This window comes from Centroberyx gerrardi, chromosome 15 (assembly GCF_048128805.1).
Source record: "Centroberyx gerrardi isolate f3 chromosome 15, fCenGer3.hap1.cur.20231027, whole genome shotgun sequence".
Lineage (NCBI taxonomy): Eukaryota > Metazoa > Chordata > Actinopteri > Beryciformes > Berycidae > Centroberyx > Centroberyx gerrardi.
In genome coordinates this window covers 15,771,532-15,793,976 of record NC_136011.1, presented here as the reverse complement: position 1 = coordinate 15,793,976, position 22,445 = coordinate 15,771,532, and the positions used below count along the sequence as shown (strand labels likewise).

General features: G+C 42.5%; 1 protein-coding gene across 2 annotated transcripts; it reads right to left on the bottom strand.

Annotated features, from left to right (window-relative positions):
* Positions 1-45: 45 nt before the first annotated feature.
* Positions 46-21,982, bottom strand: myofl (myoferlin like). Of its 2 annotated transcripts, XM_071908182.2 has the most exons (54): positions 21,824-21,982; positions 21,168-21,223; positions 20,900-20,991; positions 17,791-17,899; positions 17,150-17,246; positions 16,674-16,846; positions 16,063-16,191; positions 15,575-15,637; positions 15,334-15,384; positions 15,140-15,170; positions 14,910-15,025; positions 14,636-14,762; positions 14,443-14,546; positions 14,277-14,345; positions 14,131-14,174; positions 13,968-14,050; positions 13,827-13,859; positions 13,346-13,470; positions 13,089-13,202; positions 12,292-12,469; positions 11,656-11,780; positions 11,413-11,522; positions 10,971-11,163; positions 10,639-10,794; positions 10,354-10,485; positions 10,086-10,249; positions 9,537-9,651; positions 9,066-9,168; positions 8,794-8,933; positions 8,537-8,701; positions 8,123-8,210; positions 7,805-7,882; positions 7,451-7,632; positions 7,174-7,332; positions 6,861-6,962; positions 6,502-6,663; positions 6,208-6,373; positions 6,022-6,092; positions 5,905-5,919; positions 5,726-5,824; positions 5,035-5,163; positions 4,032-4,187; positions 3,691-3,782; positions 3,369-3,539; positions 3,095-3,243; positions 2,733-2,872; positions 2,488-2,576; positions 2,310-2,405; positions 1,971-2,112; positions 1,750-1,849; positions 1,054-1,247; positions 856-965; positions 589-736; positions 46-357 (listed from the first exon to the last, which is right to left on the bottom strand). In XM_071908182.2, the coding sequence occupies exons 1-54, from the start codon at positions 21,909-21,911 to the stop codon at positions 319-321; spliced, it is 6,162 nt and encodes a 2,053-aa protein (XP_071764283.2). In that variant the 5' UTR covers positions 21,912-21,982; the 3' UTR covers positions 46-318. The 2 variants fall into 2 exon arrangements, with proteins under 2 accessions (XP_071764283.2, XP_071764282.2); XM_071908181.2 differs by having other exon boundaries at positions 5,905-6,092.
* Between the last annotated feature and the right edge of the window lie 463 nt (positions 21,983-22,445).

Here is a 22,445-nt window from a genome sequence, read left to right as displayed (position 1 = left end):
TCACCCATGCGCAAAACAATACAAAAAAGGAACAATAAGATTGTTACAAAGTTTATTAAAATGTCGATTCTTGACACTCTTGTAAAAGTATTGGCTACAAGTTGTGCGATACCATAGTGCAAGTGATACAGAGAGTGCAACAAATAAAAACAGACAGCAATTATTATGTGAGGGGAAAATCCAGAATTTAGTCAGTCTGCTATGGAGGGCAAAGTCAGCAGAATAAGTAATTGCATATTTCCAGTGGGACTATGTACAGTGAAGAGGACTTGTGTTGCTCCTGCAGCAGGAAGGCAGACAGCGTCTCTGCAGTTCTCCTTATGAGAACGGCTTCACAATCTTCATTGAGATGTAATTCTGGGGAAACAAGAACAAATTTAAAAGTTACTGAATGACATAACCACTATTTTTGAAAGCATAACTCAAAAAAGGGCAGTGAATGGACATTAGACATCAGACTACACAATAATGTAAATAAAATGGATTTACTGTACAAAGTTAAAGAAATAGTCAAAAGATACAGTAGATATTAAAAATGCATAAAGTGAAATGTGCAGGAGGAATAATCAGTTGAATGAGTAATCATACAGGAAGAGAGTAGAGCAGGATCCCCAGGAACAAGATCACCAGCAGAAGGATGATCACACCAATGAAAATCCATTTGAATCTGCGCCAAACTATGAACTTCATGGTCTTGCAAGGGTTCGTAAACCAGAAGAAGGAAGTGTCAGGGCGACTGTTGAGTGGAAACAAACAACAATGAGGGAAAATGTTCATGTTTACTTGTGCAAATTAATAAACAATTCATAGGCCAACAGAACCATATTTTTGAATACGATTTTCCACATTTCTTACTTGGGTGGGTCCAGTTTGGGATTCATGTTGGGCTCATCTCTGCCTTTCCCAGCAGGTCTCTCCTCCAGCTCCTTCTCCTCCACGATTTCCAGGGTCATCTCTACTTTTCCCTGTGAAATATTGAAACACGATCACAAACAGAAAACTAGAAAATAGAAAACAACCTTACCAGAGACAGAGTTGTGGACTTAAACGTACCCCAAGCACATGTTTCCCGTCCTGCTCGATCATGCACGGCCACCAGCCTCGCACAGACTTCTGGGAGAAGAGGGAGTTGGGCAGCGGCCTTTTGTTCAGAGCTGAGCCTGCCGCTCCTGGTAGCATCTTCTGACTGCACTTTTCTGGGCTCTTAGCAGGAGGAATCAGATTGAGAAGGTCCAGCTCCACCGCACCTGTGTCAGAGATATGGATAGACAGTAAATGTTTGTATTTCAGCTGTACTGTAGATTAGGGCTGGGCGATAATTCAATATCATCTTTTATCGTCTTTCAGTGGAATAATATTGTGATGATATGGTGATTTTGGGATATCGTGACACACAAGTATGCTGTCTAAAATGATGAAAGAGCAAATTTTATTTAAAAACTCGGACAAAATGAGGTATGAAATATTTTAAAGAATAAGTTTTGTTTGACATCACACCTAACATTACCATTCGGTTCAGTGGGATGAACATTAATTTGATTATTTAACATGTGATTTTGCATATGTGAGCCATATTGTGATATATATCGATATTGAAAATAATCCTTACGATTATCATGATATTGATTTCAACCATTTCGCCCTGCCCAACTCAGATACAATGCTCACATTATAGTAAATCTCTTCTTTCAAGGATTTCCCTTTGTGTGGTCATGCCATAAATTGGGGTTAAGAGCAGTGCCGTCTCACCTAAGTAGTCATCCAGGGAGAATTTGTCATTGTCCCATATCTGGATGATCAACTTAGGGGGAATCCTGAATTCAGTTTTGTCCAGATTCCAAAAGTGTGCCTGTGAAAAGAAAGAAACTTCCTTTAGAGCCTCTCGTGCCACTACACCATTACCACAAAAATTTGACAGTGTTAAACAAGAATCAGTTGGCACTGTGTCCCCGCTCCATGATCACACTCACTTTCCTGGAGACAAGACACAGTTGTTCTGCAGGCAGGTAGTCGAACCCAAAGATGAACCTCCAGTTGAAATTTCCGTCTCCATCCAGGGATCTGTAGTGGACGTCAGTCTTCTGCTTGTCATCCTCCATGCCTGGCATCCATCTGGGAAACATGGCACAGGCATCTTTTATTCAATCTAGCTACGTGTGAATGAGTGGAGTGGGTGAACAGATGTAAAATAAAGTACAGCATGTGTAAATAAGCTTTGTCAACATCAGCAGTCTGATGGATGGAGGACAAATCAAACAGGAGAGGCTTGTGTTTACTCTAGTTGGTAAATGACAGGCAAAGTAACGTACCCTTTGACATAGATGTCACTCATGTTTTCTCCAGTGATGCTTGTTTCATCCAGAATGACATCAGTCGTGTTCCAAACGACGGCCCGCAAGCAGTACCTGTGTCAAATACACTGTTATATTTCATCCTTCAATGCATTATGTTAAAATCTCTTCATTATTTTGTTGTTGGTTTCTTTACCTCTTGGCTTTGCGTGGAGTGATTTCACATGGAGGTCCAGGCAAGCCCAGGCTCTTGGGGAAAACGTCCACCCACATTTGAATTCGTCCCTGCATTTGGGAAAAAGGAGTTCTATACTCAGCATAACCACCATACCATGTCATTCATATGTTAACTGCACAGAGGTTTATATGCCTAACTCTTCTACTTGTAAGTCTACTACTTCTACTACAAAGTGCATCCAGGTGTACTGCTGTGTGTCTGACCTGGGACAAGGTGGGTTGGTAGGAGCTGCACAGGGTCCTGGTCTCCACATGCTCTGGTACCAAGCCCTGGTTTCTGAGCACATGCAGGGCCAGCCTCTCTCTGGCCGGGCCCAGATGCTGGTGGAGCACAGTGTTCGCCTCTGCACAGAGCACAGCACATCAAACACACAAGGATGAAGGATATTATGCTATGTAAGGCAGGGCCTCTCTCTCTTTAAATGACACATTTATAGACACAGATCCGCTGCGTCTTTATATCAAAGCATTTTTTGACATATTGAGACATAAACAAAATCAACAAAATCTGACATGGCAAATGAATAAAATCAAGATAAGTAGGTGCATTAGACAAATGACAGTACCGAAGTCTTGCAGGCTGTATTGTTTTCCTGAGAAGGAGAGTGAGCTGGCGTCTGCCTCCATGCGTGGAGGAGGGATCCCTCTCAGCTTGGCCAGGTTCTGGAGGATCTGAGAAGGCTTCAGCTGGTCTCTCCACTGATTGATCCCTGAGCTGGAAGAAAACGGTACCTTTGAAATCTTGGACATCTAATTTTACCATTCCCACTTTGCAGTATACATCAACATAGATCTGGCATCTGTAGTCGCACTACACACAGATACAGAGTAGATACTCACATGCAGTAAGTCTGTGGAAGGCCACAGTAGGAGCTGAAGCGAGAGAGGAGTCTGTTCTCCAAGTCGATGACCGTCTCACCCACTTTTTCATCTCTGCTCAGTAAGTCGTAGTCATACACAGCGATCTTCAGGTCCTTGTCTTGAGGCAGGAAGCAGGACAGCTCAAACATCCTGGACAAAAAGGGAAGGCATCGTTTTATTTTCCCACACAAACTCCAAAAATGGACTCAATAATGTATCTGAGAAACAGAAAAAAAGCACACACACATACACACAAAATCAATCAAAAAATGCTATGAGGTGCACACACACACTGTCTCACCTCCCAAACTCTGGATTGAGGGTGTTTGGTTTGTAGTTATCTCTGTCGTCCACTGTTTTCTTTCCCAAACTAATCTTAACGTATGGGTCACACTGAAAAGGGAACACATAGACACGACACATACATACACATAGAACACATAGATATGACACAAAATACAACACAAGATATCAAAAGCATCTTAGCTTCAAGGAGATATTGAAAGCATCTGAGTTTCTTATCTGTTGGACACATGACAAATCTCATGAAGGCTAGGGCATAGTTATGATCAGAATGTGGATAGAGTTTGCTTACTGTTAAACCTGTGTGGTTGTTAGATTTTAGCTTAATACAAGACTCACCATGCCGTTGTTATCCTTAGGCTGCAGGTCAATACAGCGCACCACATAGATTCTGACCAGACACTCCTGAGGCCCGCTCTCAGGAAGCTCTCTGAACTGGCGGGGTGGAGGCGGCACCCCAGGGTCATCAGACAGAGGGTAAATCCTGAATGAGCCCTGTATGCAACCAAAGAGTCACAGGTCAGTACCATTAGTCATATAACACCTCTTCACATTCTTCTTTGGTTAGTGATTTTAGTCTAAAAAGTCGTTCTACTCGCACAGGATGTAGCTGGAGTCCACATCCCAACTCAGGTAAAAGCAGATGAAACAGAATCCTTATTTAACCTCCACCTGAGGAATAAACTCCCTAAATATAAGCAGCAAATATTAACTATCCCATCTGAACCTTGTCGCCTTAATCTGTGAGTGGATAACTGACTTACTGACTAACTAACTGACACTATATTTAGTATATACAGTACTGTGCAAAGGTCTTAGGCACCATAGACGTTTTAGACAAATTTTGTCTTAGATATTTATTTGTCATCTGCATTAGTGTGTCAGTCGACTGCTCTTTGTAGTAATTTGTTTTATATTTAGAAACGTTTAAAAGAGTTTTGCACAGTACTGTATATTGTCTATATGAGAGAGATAGAGATGTAATATGTATAACCTGTAATAGTCTACTGTCTACTGAATGTCCTGCTGCTGTGTCTGTCGACTTGCATTGAGTGTGATGTTCTGTTTCTCTGTACCATGTGTGCCAGCATGTACTTATGTCACTTTCTGAGTTGTTGATGTGTCCCTGAACCAATCTCTCCAAGACAAATTCCTGTACTTCTATTGTATTTGACAAATAACATAATTCTGATTTTGACTGAAGTTCATAAAATTACCACCAGAGGGCAGACAAAGGCTAGGAACAGAAGTTGTACAATGGCAGCGGTTGCACACAACATTATTTCAGGTACAGTGAAACGCTGTATGACAGTTCCTCAAAATGTGTCTTCTTCTTCTTTACCTTGAACTCTCCCACCACTGAGGGATCCTCTTCCTCATCTTCAGTCTTCCCTCGCTGCAGTTTGAAGGTGCTGCAGAAGTCGGTCAGGCCCTGGAACTGTGGAACCTCCTCTAGCTCACTGTTATATACCTGAGAAAAACACATAACACACACACACACATAGATTCATGGTGACATGAATTCTGAATTTTTAGTTGGTTAAGGTACTGACACAAACCATTTTTCATCAAGAATCATAACAGGTCAGTAAATCAGAATCATCAAACTTCATCATGGTTTCCAGCACTTGAGAAAATTGTTTTCTACAAATTACATCTGTTGTTCATTCAGCATTATCTAAAAGGAAGTTAAACTATTATTGTGAAATATTAACTTAACTGTGAATAATCACACCATGCCTGCCCACATTCCTCATTTCATATTCAAAAAGTAACTCCTCTGTCTACTCTATTGTCGATACTATTGGAAATACATATCTTATCTACCAAAAGGACTATGACTAGGACTTTTTGGTCATGATTCACCCTGTTTGGCATGAATTATGGCTGGTATATCAACTTTTTCAATGTGTTTTGATAACATTTTGAACTAGCCAGCTGTAGCTTGCAAAACCACAAGTGTGGGACGCCATGGGACTGTGCAGAATCTGTACTTGTTGTGTTTTGGGCGAAGTGCGATGACATGTCCTCACCTGTAAGGTATCGTATCCTTTCTTGAGGTAAGGCCCACACTTCTCCTGCTCTCCGAGGGAGGCAAAGAACTTACTCCACCAGTCTACTGCCTCCTCCTCCTACAAGAGGGAAAGCAATGATAGATTTAGTATTTTTAGAGACGTTGCCTATTAAAATCCGTAGAAAGAAAATATCTCACCTTTTCTGCATGCAGCTGCATAGAAGGAAGCAAACAGAGAATATGTATCAATAAAAGAATTGAATGAATTGTGAAAATGTCTCTCTGGACTATGTATGTGATTGCAGCATTATTTACCTCAGCACTCAGAATGGGTCTCTCTTCAATGTCTATGACAACATCTCCCTGGGCAGCTGCTATCATCGCCACTAAAGAGACAAACAGGATATGATAAATATTGTATGTAGCCAGGGTGTGTGTGTGTATATGTGTTTATGTGCGTGTCCATGGTTGTGTGTTTAAATATTGATCAAGTGTGTATACCTTTAGCAGACATGACCATTTCACTGTTGAGGCGATATGGGTCACAGCGGAACTCCTCCAGGCAGTCGATGGTACACTGACCCACCACGGGTTTTCTACCGAAGGGTCGATGGTCTATTACCTTCAGCACTATGGGAGGGGTGTACATCTCCTCTTTGGGCAGGAGCTAGGTAAAGAGCAAAAGAACAGCCTGTGCAGGGACATATGGGAAATCTAGATACCTAACAGTAAAAGGTGTCATATTATTTGGAATAGAATAACTGTATGGGCAATGAAAAGTCTGAGGGTTTGTACCACTTTGAGCAGCAGCACAGATCCGGGGAAGTTGGGGTTCTTTTTGAAGTTTCTGATGACAGCGGTTTGAATAATCTCGCCTCCACACTCCACCACCAAACTGGGGGAAGAAACTGTGGCCAACTGGTAGGTCTTCATGTTCCTCAAACCCCAGGTCAAGATCTGGGATCAGACACATAAACACATTCACGAAAACAGATTATGAAGATTAAGAGATTACGAGAGAGTTACAGAGGCAAAAGAGAGCGCTGTACTGAATGCTACAAAATAGACATCTTAGGGTTGGGCTTGTCTTGTCTGGTCATGCCATGTGTGTGAAGAGCATTTATAGCATGTAGCAGACTGGCTGGATGGCAAACCTCAATAGCAGTAAGCTGCACCACAGGCCTGATTCCCTGGGGAACCATGTAGAGCTTCTCCCCCCGCCTGGGAGGGACCAGGGGCAGATCTCCTTCCGTCACCTGGGGGCCGAAGCAACAGAGCGTCACCTTCTAACAACAGTTTTATATCTAAATTTCAACTTAAGGCTCAGTCTGAAGCTTAGTTTTAGCTCTTAGTCTCCTTTTGTCACTGTTTTCCAATACATTTAGAATCACAATGTGCTCTTTGGCAACACCAACTTGGATCAAAAGCCCTATATTGCCATGCCACTAAACCTAGTCTCCTCTTTACCTTGTCCTTCAGTAGGAGCTCAGCGGCCACCAGCATTTCTCCAGCACTGCGGCCCTTTTTGGTGACTGGGAACCACAGCAGCTTGGGGCTGACAGCCACACTGGGGTTCAGCTTCACTATTGGAGGGCAGGTACAGCGACCCATGGGCTCGTCTTTACCCTGGGGCACAAAGTACAGCAGTGCAATCATAACCGAGAACCACAACGCATTTTCAGAAACCTGTTCCGTCTACCTCTCTGATAGGATTAGAAATGTGATCAAATATATAGCAACATACCACTTGATCACTGTCATACAGCTCCAAGACCACATCAGGAGGGTTGCGGGCGATGGTCTGCGGGTCTCCATAGATTTCAATGTCATCAAAGATGAGACTCTGGTCCCATGTGGGGTTCAGAGTGGTCCTTATGACTTCAGTGGTCTTACTGACATGTAGGAATGACACGTGGGCATAGGGATCTGCAGAAGACCGGGATGTGATTGTGAAATGAAATGAGAGTTGGATCTGGAACGATTGAGCTGATATTGAATGTAATTATTCCTCTGGCAAAATTGTACATCACCAGATTTAATTTGTTTCTCTTGACTGCAGTTGATTGTACTGAATCACATTTCACTGCTTTATTTTTACCTGAGAAGCTGTCTTTGTCCATGGCACAGAGATTCCTCGCCTGATACACGTACACTCTCAGATGGTAAATGTAAGACCCTGAGGGGAGATTATGTTTATCAGCTCAGATCAAAATGTATCACCACTAACAACAATCTAATCTTGCCGGATACCTGACACACTGCTAATTAGGAATGTGTACCTATTTATCACTTGTTTACCAACAGTATGATTTAATGTAATCTTGCATTAGGCCCAGTCAGAGAGGAAGTGGTGTTATGAGGGAACCCGGAGTCTTTAATCAGTAGCAGTGACCATGGATCTGGCATAACTACTTACGGCTGAAGTGGCAGGAAACAGTTGGTGTGTTGGCACCAAACAGTTTGGCTGCATCCGTTTTACTGGCCTTCTCATCAATATCAACCCCCTGTAAACAAAACACAGGGCTTAATGGAACATTTTTGAGCAAAAATTACAGTAAACACATAGTTGATGAAAATCTGAGCAGAGAGAGTGTGGCTTTAAATTGCAGAACAAAAGCAAACTTCCTGAGTTGTGTGCCAGTCTCAATCAGCTGACAGGAACGGGCAGATGGAGGAGAATAATGAGAGGATATGACTCAGATGGCATAGCTTAACTCTGTTGCCATGACTACAGCCTCAGTGGGACATTTGTAGAATACACAGAGGACTTAAGGCATTTGTAACCACATTCATTTGCCATTATTACTCGAGGGACCTAATTGCGACTCACTAATGCCCCCTCCAGTCTGAAGATGGCGGAGGCCCCCATGCGGTCTGATGGAGCCATTTTTCTTCTCCAGCGACGGCGGCGGAACGTGTCAGAGGTGCGCTCCTTCCTGTGGAACTTCCAGCCAATCAGTGAGGAGTATTCCCAGCCTTCCCCGGGATCCCGCCGCTGTTGAAGAGACGAGGAGAAGAGAAGAATGAGAAACTCTACTCCAACATAACCTTCCACTTCTTCTTACTTCTCGTCTTTCTCCTCCTCACCTCGGCAGCGGCCGCTGTATCAGATATCTTCCTCCTCGGTCTTATGAGTCTCTTCCTGCGATGGACATGGTACATCTTCTCCGCTGCTACCCAGGATTTGGGTTTATCATCAGGAGGAATGGTGATTCCATACTCCCAGCCTAGTACCAAAAAGACACACAGACATACACACAGACTTACTTAGATCCACTGTATTTCGATGCTGAAAAAAACACATAAGTAATATCAATAGAGGATTTAGATTGCACATTTTTGTTGTTTTTGTTTCCTACCTCTCTCATCGACAGCTCTGTTGCTGTCAAAGCTCCAGTCATCCTCCCAGGTCCATCCAGGAGGACACTCAAAATCTCCTGGGCTCTGAGCCTTTTCTCCATTCTACATAACAAAGGCACCGTCACTCATTTATACTTGATGGACAAAACGCATTTGGAGAATTACCTGCTTCAACATTTGAATCAAAACAGTTTTTTCCCCTTTGAATCCATTGAAATAAGCATCATTATGAGACCAGACAGACATAATGCAAACTAGACAGCTCAACATCACAACCAAAGAAGACTCACACTCGTTCACAGCCATAAAAAGCCATATGTTTATTTATGTAATTGCAACAATAAAACAACCTGCCTGTCTCGAGTATTTAATGGTGCTGGGGTTATCTACACCCACATATTTCACGTGTGTGTCTTTTAAACAGGTCAATGTGTGTGTGTGTGCGTGTGTGAGAGACCACTGTGACTTACCACATCTGTGTACGGCTCTGTGGCAGGCTTCCACTCCCCACCAGGGAAACGCGTCTCATTCTGAAACACTTCATCTGTGAACTCGGTGTGCCCCGCATCTGCTTCTGTCAGCAGGCTGCAGATAAACACAACGAACCTTTGTGACTCAGACAGTAGCTATGTAGGGCTACAGCAAACGGAGCGGAACAGCTCAGGAAGACGGGCTTTTACAGCGCTAAAAGTATTTACACGAGCTGTGGTGGGAGAATGTAAGCACATCAGGAGCAGGAGGCACCAGGGGGAGGGAAGGAGACTTCATTTAACCACAACACAGGGGGACGCCAAAATTCTAGTTCATTTCCTCTGATTGTGCTCCTGTTATATGGCTTTGTGCTGTGGCTGGCACAAGCACTGATTTATGATTTCTGCTTGTTAATACAGGATAGTTCTGAAATATGAACCGCACTCAGCACAGGATGTTCACACTTGAAATCGTACAAGCCATGAATCACGTACAAACTGTGCGAGCGTGCATGCTTATGTGTGATAAAGTAAATATGTTATACTAACCATCGCTCAGGGTCAACGAACCAGTCGTCCTCCCATTCCCATCCACGTGGCGGCATGAAGCGCTCCTGTTTTAGTTTCACCTTCCCCGTCACGTCGGAGAACTTATGGCGACCGACCAGGCCTGTGGTTCCCCACTTCGCAAACACCTGGGCCTGGTTCTCATACTGCAGAGGGAAAGCAAGAGTGTTTGGAGGAAATCTACAATACACAAAGCATCTAAAAGCCCCAACAAAAAAACCCCACAAAGGCCAATGTTTGATGTAGCTACCATTTCAGCGAATACACTGAAGCTTCCCTCTGAGAAGCTGTTGAACTTCTTCTCATGGGTAGAGAGACCCATCCACATGTTGACCCGCAGCTGAACAGGGATCTTCACACCTTTGTTTTTATCCATGGGGTACTGACAAAACAAAAATGAAATGAGAAGTATTTCATTCTGAAGTTTTACAATAAAATATATGATTTGAAAAATTGAGATGGTGAGACCTGCTGAGTGATATCAATCATTTGAAGGTGTTATTCAGTGTTGACTGGTGTTGGACTAGTCTTGTACCTGCATGAAGATGGTCTGGGTCCTCCCGCAGTGTTTCCCACAGGCGTGCTCACTGAAGGTGGAGTAGAGGATCTGGTTGGCCGGGACTCGGGCGTAGGCCACCCGCTTCTCTCCTCTCAGCATCCAGATGATCACGTCTGGTACGCTGTTCTGAGGCTGGTGGAGCAGGAGTGGGAGACACATAACGTTCCAGTTACAGAAAAGAGACATGATATAGTTAGACTCTATAAAATTCTCTTTCAGCCACACAACATCATATTTTTGCTACACCTTGGCTCCATACAGTATAGAGCCAAGCTGCATGCAACCATGGAATTGTTTTTGCTCCTGACCTCCTCCGCCAGCTGCTTGAGACTGTCCAACCAGTCTTCAATGTCGCTAACAGTGGCCTTGACGTCTATGGCCTCTTCTTTCATGCGGTTGGCCATCTGTTGGATGCTGGCCACGGCAGCATCACGTAGTTTCTTTATCTGCAGGTCCAGTGCAGTCACGTTAGGCTGGCCCTCCAGCACTGGAAGCTGGAAACTGTCAAAACCTTTTGTTAGTGAAAGTAATGATGGATGACTTTCTTTGGAGAGAGCACAAGGTACAAAACATACCAGAACAGAATTCTATCCAAGACAGCTTCCCGCTACCGTACTGGACAAACCAGGAATGACCACACTACAGTTTTCTTATGATAATTTTACAAGATTAGTACGTTTGGCATAACTCCAAGTCACAGGCATGCTGTGGGCTCATACAGTCAGCCCAGTGAGCGCATGCCTGTCTTACCTGTTAAGGTCCTCAATCATGTGGTTGATGAGTTTGAGCCAAATCTCTGCCAGACGCGCCTCAGACACTTTGGCTAAGATGGCTGTTTTTAAAGAGGTGAGGTGGGACTCCTGGAATAAATGACAAAAGTAGATAGGAAGAGGTTAATGAGCAGTGTCCTGTATGCAGAAACATGAACAGTATGAATGCACACATTACAGAGCCACAGAATGTGGTCAGTGTGTCACTGCGACCTGTTCTCACCAGTCTCTCAGCGATGAAGAGAAGAACATTGACAGAGTCCAGGCGGTGGCTGATGTCTTCCCAGAATGAAGTGAGGATCACTACAGGCTTAGTGTCAGCCCAGGGCAGGTAATAGTAGTGATTACCTGTGGGACATACAATAAACACTCATTCAAATCAAACACAAGGTAGGGAGATAACTCTAAACTTGCTGCCCATGTTGGTTGGTTCTTAACCTTTTTAGCTCATGACCCCTGTTACAGGCTCTGTACGCAGAGTGGTTAGTAGTTCAGCCACAGAATGATTTTCCCTTTTCAGGTTGTTCCATTTGATTCATTATCAGAGGAGGCTTAGAGGCTCAAAACTACTTAGTATTTCACAGGAATAAAACAATTTTTTGAGAAAAATTAGAAAAAATAGACAAGATAATAAATTTGTATAGTAGAAATATGTTTTTTTCTTATCGCATAAATCACCTTGCAACACGCCAATACTATCTCACGACCCCCTGAGGGGTCCCGACCCCCAGGATGAGAACCACTGCTCTACACAGTTACAATATCTGTGAACTTCACCCTCAGGTTTCTGTAATGATTATAGCATGGAAACTTTGAATATCAATGATGCTGACTTCTTCTGCTGTGTTAGTTTTCTCACCATCAAACACAGCAAAGCTGAACTGGGTGGTGGATGCCAGGGGCTTGCAGGTGGAGTCCAGCTTGTTGCCGTAGTTACCAATGCTGACCTCAAACTGGATAGGCTCGCCTGGCTCTTGGAGCATGCAGGCACTGTGGAACACAGCGCAGAGGGAGTACTTCCTCCTCCGCTGGTATTTCTGCTCTCAACGAAAAGGGTCACGATAGTGTTAGGTTACGGTGGGCATATTTCTTTCTTTTCCCTTCTCCCTTTCTTTGACTGAGGCAGCAGTTATCTGTGCACTGACATGATCTGCACTGCTCAAACATAGTTAGAGACTGAAATGACATCGGAGGAAAGGAAGCAGTGTTGGTGTGACATGTGTCAAGAGGAAATATTTATATTTGAGCAAGATAGGATAGGAGTCATGTCTGCCGTGAGTTACATCTAATACACCTGTAAGCACTCTCTCTCTCTCTCTCTTTCTCTCTCTCTCTCTCAGTCAAAGGTATCCTCTCTCTGTTCTTGACCACACACCTTTTTTGTTAGAGACGGAACTATTGTTATTTCCCCTCGACAGCCCCTTTGGCAGGCCCACACCGTAACAACAGTGTCAGGGAAACAGCTTCATTAAGGAATGTGCTAACTTATGAATTCCAAATCTCAGAACTGTACCATAATGGTTTGTTTATGCATGAATCATGTAAAACAGCATTGCCCAGTGCACAGCGCTGATAAGTACAATTTAAACCACTACGAACGAATAAATAGACAGCAGTAGTTACAGTAACACAAGGTTTATTCAGTGCAGTCTGTACCTGTGCCACCAGGATGTCATCACTGGAGATGTCATCCACCTTCTTATCAGCTTTCCCCTCCAGCTGAGTGGACAGCTCAATGAGGACCCTCCCTCTGTAGGCGACCCCTTCACCCTGCAGCAAATACAATATACAACCCCATGTACACACGCCGTAAAGCAGTAACACATCGCATGAAGGTAGAAAATCAAGTGAACAGCACAAATAATGACATAACAAGCCACCATTGCAGTATTGACCTAATAGGGTGGGCTTACCTTGCCAAAGTTGAGTTCCTCATATGGGTCAGGCAGGCCAGAGAATTCTCTGGGACTCCCGTACAGGTTGACATAGCAGGGCCCAAAGGCTGGGAGAAACCCAACCTCGGACTCTGCAGTACTCACTGTAACACATAGGCATGTTAACTCTGTTAAAAACCCACTTACAACATGTTTGCTAGACCTATATAAGAGTAATGTGTGTCTGAGTATGGACATGCATGGAGAAGCAGGGCTAAGTGGGAAAAACAAGCGAGAGGGTACACACTCCCGCATGTAGATTCCTATCTATTATTTTTTCAGCACTGGCTACCCAAGTCTAAACATCTACTGTGTAGTTTGTCACAATGTTATCTTTGTTGATTTTTACATTTTTGGCAGGTCCCGCTGCCATGGGACTGTAAAAACGGATAACTTCGTAAGCTACACAGCTAAGGTTGTGTGTATCTATTTGAAACAACACATTAAAGCTGTTTCTTACATTCAGATGACAGTGTGTTTTCAGCGGGTGTGTCTGTTTCAAACAGAAAAAGACAGACACAATGAATGACGTGATTGAATGTGATTTTGCAATGTTACAAAACACTGAGTGATATCGATCCATTACAAATGACATCATTACCTTCAATCTCACCCCCAGAGGAGGCTATTTTGCTCAGATTCAAAAATGTTGTTCCTATGGCATCATTCTTGGTTAGACGATCCCTGCCAAGAGTAAACGCTGATGTCAAATTTTGGTTATCACCTGTGCAGCTGTCCGCTGTATAAATGGGTCTAGATCTTACCAGTCAAAAACAGTCAACTTGATGCGCTCACACATGGAGGGAAACTATAGAATAAGAAAGAGGTGTGTGTTAATTGGTGTTGAATGAAGTGCTGCTGAAAGCTGAACGAAGTCCATAAGGTGCATCTTAATGTGTAGCTCTCATACCTTGACTTGGAGATTGATTAGTTGGTTCCACTCTGGATTTGCATTTTTCTCTACAATTTTGGTGCACAGCTAAAACAAGGACAAGGAATCAATAATATCCATAGGTGTGTGCACACAATAAGAACATAAGAATCTGTTTTTTCCCTTCTACTTGAACATAAAGTACCTTTTTGCCAGCAAAGCTGATCTCCAAAAATGGATCCACCAAGTTTTTCTTATCACCGTCCCCTCCAAAAACTTGTTTCACCGTCTGAACGAACGCATCATCCACTGCGACACAAGATCATTTATATGTAGAAGATTCTCAAGGACATTTGACTGAAATAGATTTGCCAGGTGTATGTGAATGGGTTGCTTACTTTGAGGCATATCCTCGGCACGGTAGACTTTGAGGTTCAGAGTGGCCCATCGCAACGTGACACCAGCTGGCACCAAGAGGTTACTCTCTATGTCATCCTGCTCCTCATTTCTGTCTCTCTTCTCCGTCTGCATACAGAGGAGAGGAGAGGAGAGGAGAGGAGAGGAGAGGAGAGGAGAGGAGAAGAGAGGAGTTTGTCATGGTCTTTTTCTGTATTGATCTGTGATCTGTATCTAAGAGAGATGTGTTTGATAGTGTGTAAGAAGTATTCGCACCGGTGGCTCATCCCCAGTTCCCACAATAATCATGCTGACTTTCAGGTAACCCTTCGCCCCGGAGCTGGAGTCGTCAGGATCACTCAGGAGAAGCCATTTCCTCATTACAGCATGGCCTGGAGATGGTATAGCATAAACACTCAAACATGCACAATATAATACCTAAAATAAGATAGACAAAGTTGTTAACTTTTCTATATAGAGTAAGCATTTTATGTTGAAAGACTGACCAGGTTCATCGTAGATATAGCCAACATCCAGCTGGATAAACAAGGAGAACATGAAATCTGTCAGCCAACTGGTGATAAAGTGCCATGATTCAGCTACACAGAATCCATACTAAAGAGTGATGAATCTGGATGTTTCCACAGAAATAAATAAATCAGAGATAAGTACTTGAAAGCCCATACTAGAGTGCCCATACCTTGAACTCCCCCATTAGGCTGTCGGCTCTGAGGGAGAAGGAGTCGTAAACCTGCATGGGGAGTGGAGAGAGATATGGTGCTGTCAACAGAAAATAGCATGAAGACTTCAGCAGATCTGCTGAGTTTAAAAGCACATAAGGGATCTTCCATTTTCCTTTTGATGAGAGTCTGTTTAAGTTATCCAAGTGACTACACAGTTTGAGATAGTGTGTTAGAAGAACAAGAATTATCTGTGCTCACCCGAACAGATATGTTCTCATCAAACAGCTCTGAGGGAAGCATGTTCACATTGAAGAAAAATATCTGAGGGCCAGAAAAAAAATCATAATTAAGATAATGTCTATTTCTGTAGTCACTGTATATACGATACATTTTTATGTCACAGATTTAAACAAAAACACTTGGTTCTCAATGCTTAAGACAAACATCATAGGACTTACAACTCATTAAGCTGAGATGCTTATGCTTTGGCATGGACTGAGATAGAGGAAAATGCAGATGAGAAGTATTAGATGCGAGAGAAAGCTGAGGATACTGGGTTAGCGCTCCGCTGTTAAATCCCTGCTGCGGATGGAGAGAGAGAAACACATCGGGAAGTTAATGAAGCTGGTGGAGGGTATGAGGGGCATCAACAGGCAAAGACAGAAGATAAGAGGAAGTTTAAAAAAGTCAAGCAGGGTAAAAGGCATCATGACATCAGTATTTTTATGTGGCGATGATCTCATTACCTCATCGAAGAACGGGTTATTCCCTCTTCTGATTCTGGTCCTGTGGGTGTGTTCACATACATTCACCTTAACCACCGGCTTGATGTTGTTGCCAGGCAGCTGTCGACCCTCAATAACTCGAATACGAATCTGGACATTGCAAGAAACAGCGAGGCAAAAGTGAGACAGTTCATCTGTGTCATTAACGAAAGGGCGCTATTGATAATGTATTCAGTATAGGACCAAGCCTGCTCATATACATTTCTGGACCTTTCATGAGAGTGAAAATATGTCAATACATTCCTTATAGAAATAATACTTGTGAATATGTGTATTTGTCTTTACACCAGACCAAAAGGATGCTCATTTGATGCTTGAAATCCTCTAATATGGAAGGTTAACAAAATCACTCCCTATTGGCTTTCCTCCCTGTCACTGGTGAGCGTCACGGTGACAGTCGTGGTCCCAGTCGCGGTCTCTATGTCGCTCTAAGATTCACTGGCTGTCATTCATGTCATAAAACAATAAGAATTTCCTCCTAACTCGACACATGTGATTATCAAAGAATGGAGTGCGCTCCAAAAGTAATCAGAACTTGTTCCCGAAGGCCATCCCAATGTTCCATACAATACCTGGAAGTCCTGCGGCTTGTTGGCCAAGGCCCTGTGCCTCTTACGGCTGAGACGGATGGGCTTCTGGCTGGGCTTCCCAGGCTGGCTTGGTGTGCCAGCAGCTCCTGGACTTCCTACCTGACCCCCTCCTCCCTCCATGTCCTCCTCCCCCTCTTCTCCCTCCTCACTGCCTCCTGCCATGCAAAAACACAATAAAATAACAATCTGCATATTCTTGCTGCACAATAAGAAACATACTCTGGCTTATACTGGCTTATGTTGACTGTAGATTCTTTTAAGTTATAATAAAAATCTGTGGTAATCTTTTAAAGCAAGCTGATTGTTTGGCTGTACTATAATGTCTGTAATTCATTGTTTACTTCTGAGAGCAGGTGCTTATTTCTCAACCTGTTTTGCAGTCATTCATTACAAGGGAAAAGGAACTTCATCGCCATATTTGTTAAATATGTTGTTAATATTTGTTAAATGTAGCTCACCAGCATCTCCATGAGACACGACTCCTTCAGGTTGATCATTTAAGTTGGGAGTGCTGCCGGCAGGTGGCTCATACCCAATGAGCAAATTAATGTTTGCCTACGAAAAAAAAAAAAAAGAATTAGCATCATTGTATCTAAATGTCTAATACAAAATTATGTAGGCTACAATAGGCTAGTACAGATCCCAATATTTTTGTACTTAAGCTACTGATACATATTTTGTGCCGATATCCAATGTCATTAAATTTGACCATTTTCTAGGCCAAAAAAAACCCAATAAAAAATCATATTCAGTGTTTTCCCCAGAATTTTATACTTGACAGGGTGGCAAAGCCTCTGAAACAGTATTTAGACCATCATACACTAATTCTCCATTGAAACACAGGACATCAATAATAATATAATAATAATTACATGAAGGTTAAGGGCTTCCCATTGGCAATCAGTATAAAATTGATCAACTGCAAAATAAATGTGTAATCAAACAAACTGCATCATATCCATCAGGTGGACGACACTGACTGGATGATATCTGATTTTTCATAAAAGGCCCAAAATATTGGAAAACTGATGTATCAGTATAACCCACGTGTGCAAATGTTTTTAAAAAAAGGTGCATGGAATCAATCTATAATATTCACCCCAATCGCCTGTTGTTTCTCATTGACCAAGGGCACATTCTTGGATGGGAGGGACTTTGTGTGACCGCTGGCCAAGTCTCTCAAGGAAATTTTCGCTGAGCCAATGAACCTGAAAAGCAATCAGATAATTATTCATTTAACAAAAATGCACTTGAGCCTGTATTTAGCCATACATCAAGGTAGGGGTCGGTGCACTTGGAGAGAAACAAGTGACTATCTACTATAGTGAATATCTAAAAGTAATCACAGGAATGATGCTTTGGTTCCACGCTCTGTGACGAGCCTGAACCATCACCTCCCCCACAGGAGGGAGTTGGTGACCTGTGGTGAGGCTTTGTGTCTATTTTTATAAATTTATCTTGTTGGTGTTCAGATTCAGTTAGTTCTGTTTATTGTACTTCTGATATCATATAGCCACTTCCCAGTTTCACTTCTTCACATATTATGACAAACCGAGCAACAACGCCTACATGGCTCTGCTTACCAAACAGAAGTCATGTAGCAACAGTGATTAATAACCATACCGTATTGCGTTACATCTTGTGTTCTAAATGTGCAAATCACAGTTAGAAATCAATACATTTACTGAAACATTTCCAAGCCATAATCTGAATTTATTGATTTATTGTGGTTAATGGATGGATTCCAGTGGAACTTGAGAATATATTAGTGATAAAACATAATTCTGTCTTGGTTCCTGATAAACATTTTCATCTATAAAAAGCTGTTGCAATGACAAACATCGGCTTTGCTCTGCCTATTTTGGCAATAGAGCCATTTAGGAGTAGCAGTAGCTTGTATTTCAAGGGATCAAATGTCACACGTTCCACAGGCAAGCCTATAAGATGATGAAAGAGTGGACAAAAAAAAGCAGAAATGTGGAAACAATTAACATGCGCCACAGGCATGTGCTGGGCGTTCTGTGCCAGCTGAGGGGTGGACAGATATAGAGACTAGAGAGGGAGGGTGAAGACGAGGTTTAAGAAAGCAATGCACAAAGCAATACAAGAGCATCCACAATCATACGCTCGCTCGTTCGCCCTCTTGCTCTCTCTCTAGCACACACACACACACACACACACACACAGACACAGCAGTTGTGATTTGTGATTTGACATGGACTTGGAGTGCAAAGCTCCTTGGACAGCAGGGTCAGCTGTGAAGCATCAGACTGAAAGGAAATTCCTGGTGTGACAATTTACTCTTCCTGCCACAGCAGAGGCCACATTTGGTTTGCATGAAGCTCTGATCAGCGCTGTGTGATTCATTTTGTAGTGTATCTCCCAAACAGAAACCCAAAACTCTAGTCTGTGATGTCATTGAGCAACATATTTGGAGCTGCTCCACTAACAATGAAAAAGAAACCAACTTTTAACCAAAGTGACAGTACCGAGGGTGATTTTTCTGCCATACTGATATATTTTCCACTACTTCCACATTTACCCTGCGTTGAAAAAAAAAAAAAAGCAAATTTAGGTGTAAAGCCTCAAACAAAAATTCGTAGCCCACAAAGTCGGCAGTCACCATTGCCAGCTGAGCATCTTGAGACGGTTTCTCTTGATGGCTTTGCAGAGTAAATGTCAGGCTTTCTGAGTCACATTCCTTCTCTAGATTGTAAAAGTAGGGGAGAGTTGTTCACAAATGTTGCCTGAAATTTCAAACATCATAGGGATACTGTTTCAGGCTGCATTTCCATTTAAGTTGGTATTTTCTCTTTAGTATCACGCCGCTATTCCTCTATAAACAGATTAAGCACATATACCACGTATGAAGGTCATTTTGCAGCCACACAGACTGAGCTACTAACAGTCATCCACCATCTGCCAATGACAAGCCAGCACAAGCTCTCCAGCTCTGCCCCCCCTCCCTCTTCCCCTTGTTGCTAGGTTATACCAGGCAGTCATGGTGGAAAAAAAGTGTGCCTGGCTCTGGCAAACCAACCCCCCCCCAACCCCCCCCATATGTTAAACACAACAATCACTAAGGTGACTCAGTGGAAATGTTATTACAAGAGCCGACTTTAATTCTCCCTCCCTGTCTGAACTGCAGAAACACAACGGATCATAGTCGTTGCATATGTTGCATGTTTATGGTGAATAGCAAATCCAACAATCCAGAGCATGGGTAGAGAAAACTGAGAGCGCGGCCTGGTTTATAAACTCACACACCATGATATTACTGGCAAATAGACATGCTATTATGTGGCATATTCTGAGTCTAATCAATGAATACTTTGAAGGGAAAGTTAGAGAGGATAGATACGCTTTCCTCTTTAGGCAACAGTCCTTGTAAAAGCTAGAGTGCTATTATATTCACTGAAGGAGATTCAGCCCCTCCTTATAGCACAGCAAGTCTAAACATGGTGGTAGGGAGGTGCTGTGGTAAAGGAGCTTAGTGAGGTTAGAGCATGCAAACTCAAAAACACAGAAAAAATTAAAAGTTTTTTCAACAATATGATTATAATTAGTAGTAGTGTTAGTAGTAGTAGTAGTATTAGAGTAGTATAAAGCTAGATTTGCACTTTTCATAACAATGTTACAAAGTTCTGTTAAATAAAAGGAACAAGCAACACAACTAACACATTAAGTCACTGCACCTGCAGTGTCAAAATGAACCTGTGCTGACAAAACGAACGACCGCTGAGAAACACATAGGCTACTTTCACAGACTATAACCACAAATCTGCCTTCTCAAGAGGTAAACCCTGAGAGGGCGTCAACTTTCCCTCTGTCATTACCTGTACTACCTACCTAACATGGATGTTTTTCTGTAATGACCGCCTAGTGCCACAGTCAGTAATGGCAGGAAAATTGCAGTAAAATAAACTGTACAAGTTACGCTCAGAGATCTCCTCCACACAGGGAAGTCAGTGTTTGCATGATCTGTAATTTGTGATAATATGTGCGAGGGGGAGGGTCATGTTTTAACTCATTCTTAAAAACAGTGTGCCGTTTTAAGTACATCTGTGTGTCTGGTTTGGGACAACGCACATTCGTGTAACTTTTCAGCACAACACAACATGTTGAAAAGTAACACAGATGTACAGATGTGTTGAAAACAACACATCCTTTTCAAGAGTGTTCTTTCAGATGCTTAACATTATACATACTTGTCTTTGCCAATCGTCTCATAGTCTTTCACAACCACAGATATGAATGAGGAAGAATCCAAGGAACAGCCTTTCAGATCAAATTCAAGCACCTGTAATTACAGTAAAAAACAGTTACAATCAGTTAAGACAATAAGTCTTAACTCTAATAATAGCAACTCAACGATGCGTCATCATTTCACAGTAAACAAATCCATGTAATGTCTATAGTGTTTATTCCAACCATGACCCTCTGTCAGATTACAGTTAACTATAATTCCCCACTTACTTCATTCCAAACGGGATTCAAGTCATTGTCAATTGCTTTAGTTTTCTTCTTTTCACCTGTAAGCACAAATGCAATGTAAATAGCACCAATTCTACCGGCCAGTACTCATATCTTAAAGGGGCAATCCAGAACAATACAGTGCTATTTCTATGGTCTTGGAGAGTTTACTTTATAATTGTGAGCAGGAACTACTTTGTCCCAAAAGAACCTCATGCAGATGTGTGTGTAAAGGAATTACAAGGAATTAAGGAAAACAACACCTAACAAACTGCAGGCCAACTGAAACAACTGAGTGACTTTTTTGCATAAAAATGTCTTTTGTCAAGAAAAAAAAAAAAAGAAGAATAGCTGCAGCTGCCCATAGTTGCTGCTGAGGACAGAGAGGGGCTTCCTGACCTTATAAGGATTTGTTCTTCCTTTTGTGTATGAATCACTGCCAAAGCAGCCAAACTGGGGTTTAGGAATATATACACAAAAGCGGTGCAACATTTAACTAAAGATGTCCTAAAGTTAGAGGATGAAAGAAAATATGATAGTTTGATAAATAAATAAAAAAACACCTCTCAGCATAGAAATATGTGCATGATGAAGGCTGATCGGGAAAACATTTACAGAGCGCAAATAGTAAAAGAGTCGTATAGCCAAGGATGTCTCACCTTTAAACACAACTGCAGCTATTGGATCTGGGTTTCCAAGTTTCTTCTTGGGGATGCCACTGGCGGACTCAACAATGACCCGCAGCATGCTGACAAACTTGGCTCCAATTTATCAAGACAAACGAGCCATATTCCTTTGACAGAGGCAACACTGGTAGAGGGAAATGAAACGGAGAGATGTGAAGGAGAGAGAGAGGAGTGGATATACCGGAGGGCAGCCTCTCCAACATGAGTCAGAGACATGCAACAGGCTAGCCCGGGTGAGGTGGTATGATAAGCTAGAAAAGGACAAAGGTGAATGGTATGGGGTAGCCTATCTAGTCTACTTACCTTTTTAACCTGATTTATATTATGACTCAGTTTTGCTTGATGTAACTGTGGCAAACAGTAGGTTATTCACCATCCAGACAAAGTAGTGGGGGCTTCAGATTTAGCTCAATTTCGGTCTCCTTTACTGTAGCGCCTCCCAATGGTGATGGGAATAATGCTTCCTTCCCGTGCTGTCGGAAATATCTAAATTACAAAATGACCGCATATGAACGACCCAGCAAGGTTGTAAATATGACTGAGAAAGTCGTATTTTGCTATAATATCCGTGATGCTACGTTTAGCAGGGGGAGAG

What these genes read in the sequence shown, in the direction of transcription:
- myofl (XM_071908181.2), bottom strand. Translation starts at nt 21,911, where the DNA reads ATGCTGCGGGTCATTGTTGAGTCCGCCAGTGGCATCCCCAAGAAGAAA. An exon ending in TCAAGCAGCTGGCGGAGGAG is followed by an intron (nt 10,795 to 10,970) that starts GTCAGGAGCAAA and finishes CTGCTCCACCAG; the next exon opens with CCTCAGAACAGCGTACCAGA. An exon ending in TGCAGCTTACTGCTATTGAG is followed by an intron (nt 6,664 to 6,860) that starts GTTTGCCATCCA and finishes GTCTGATCCCAG; the next exon opens with ATCTTGACCTGGGGTTTGAG.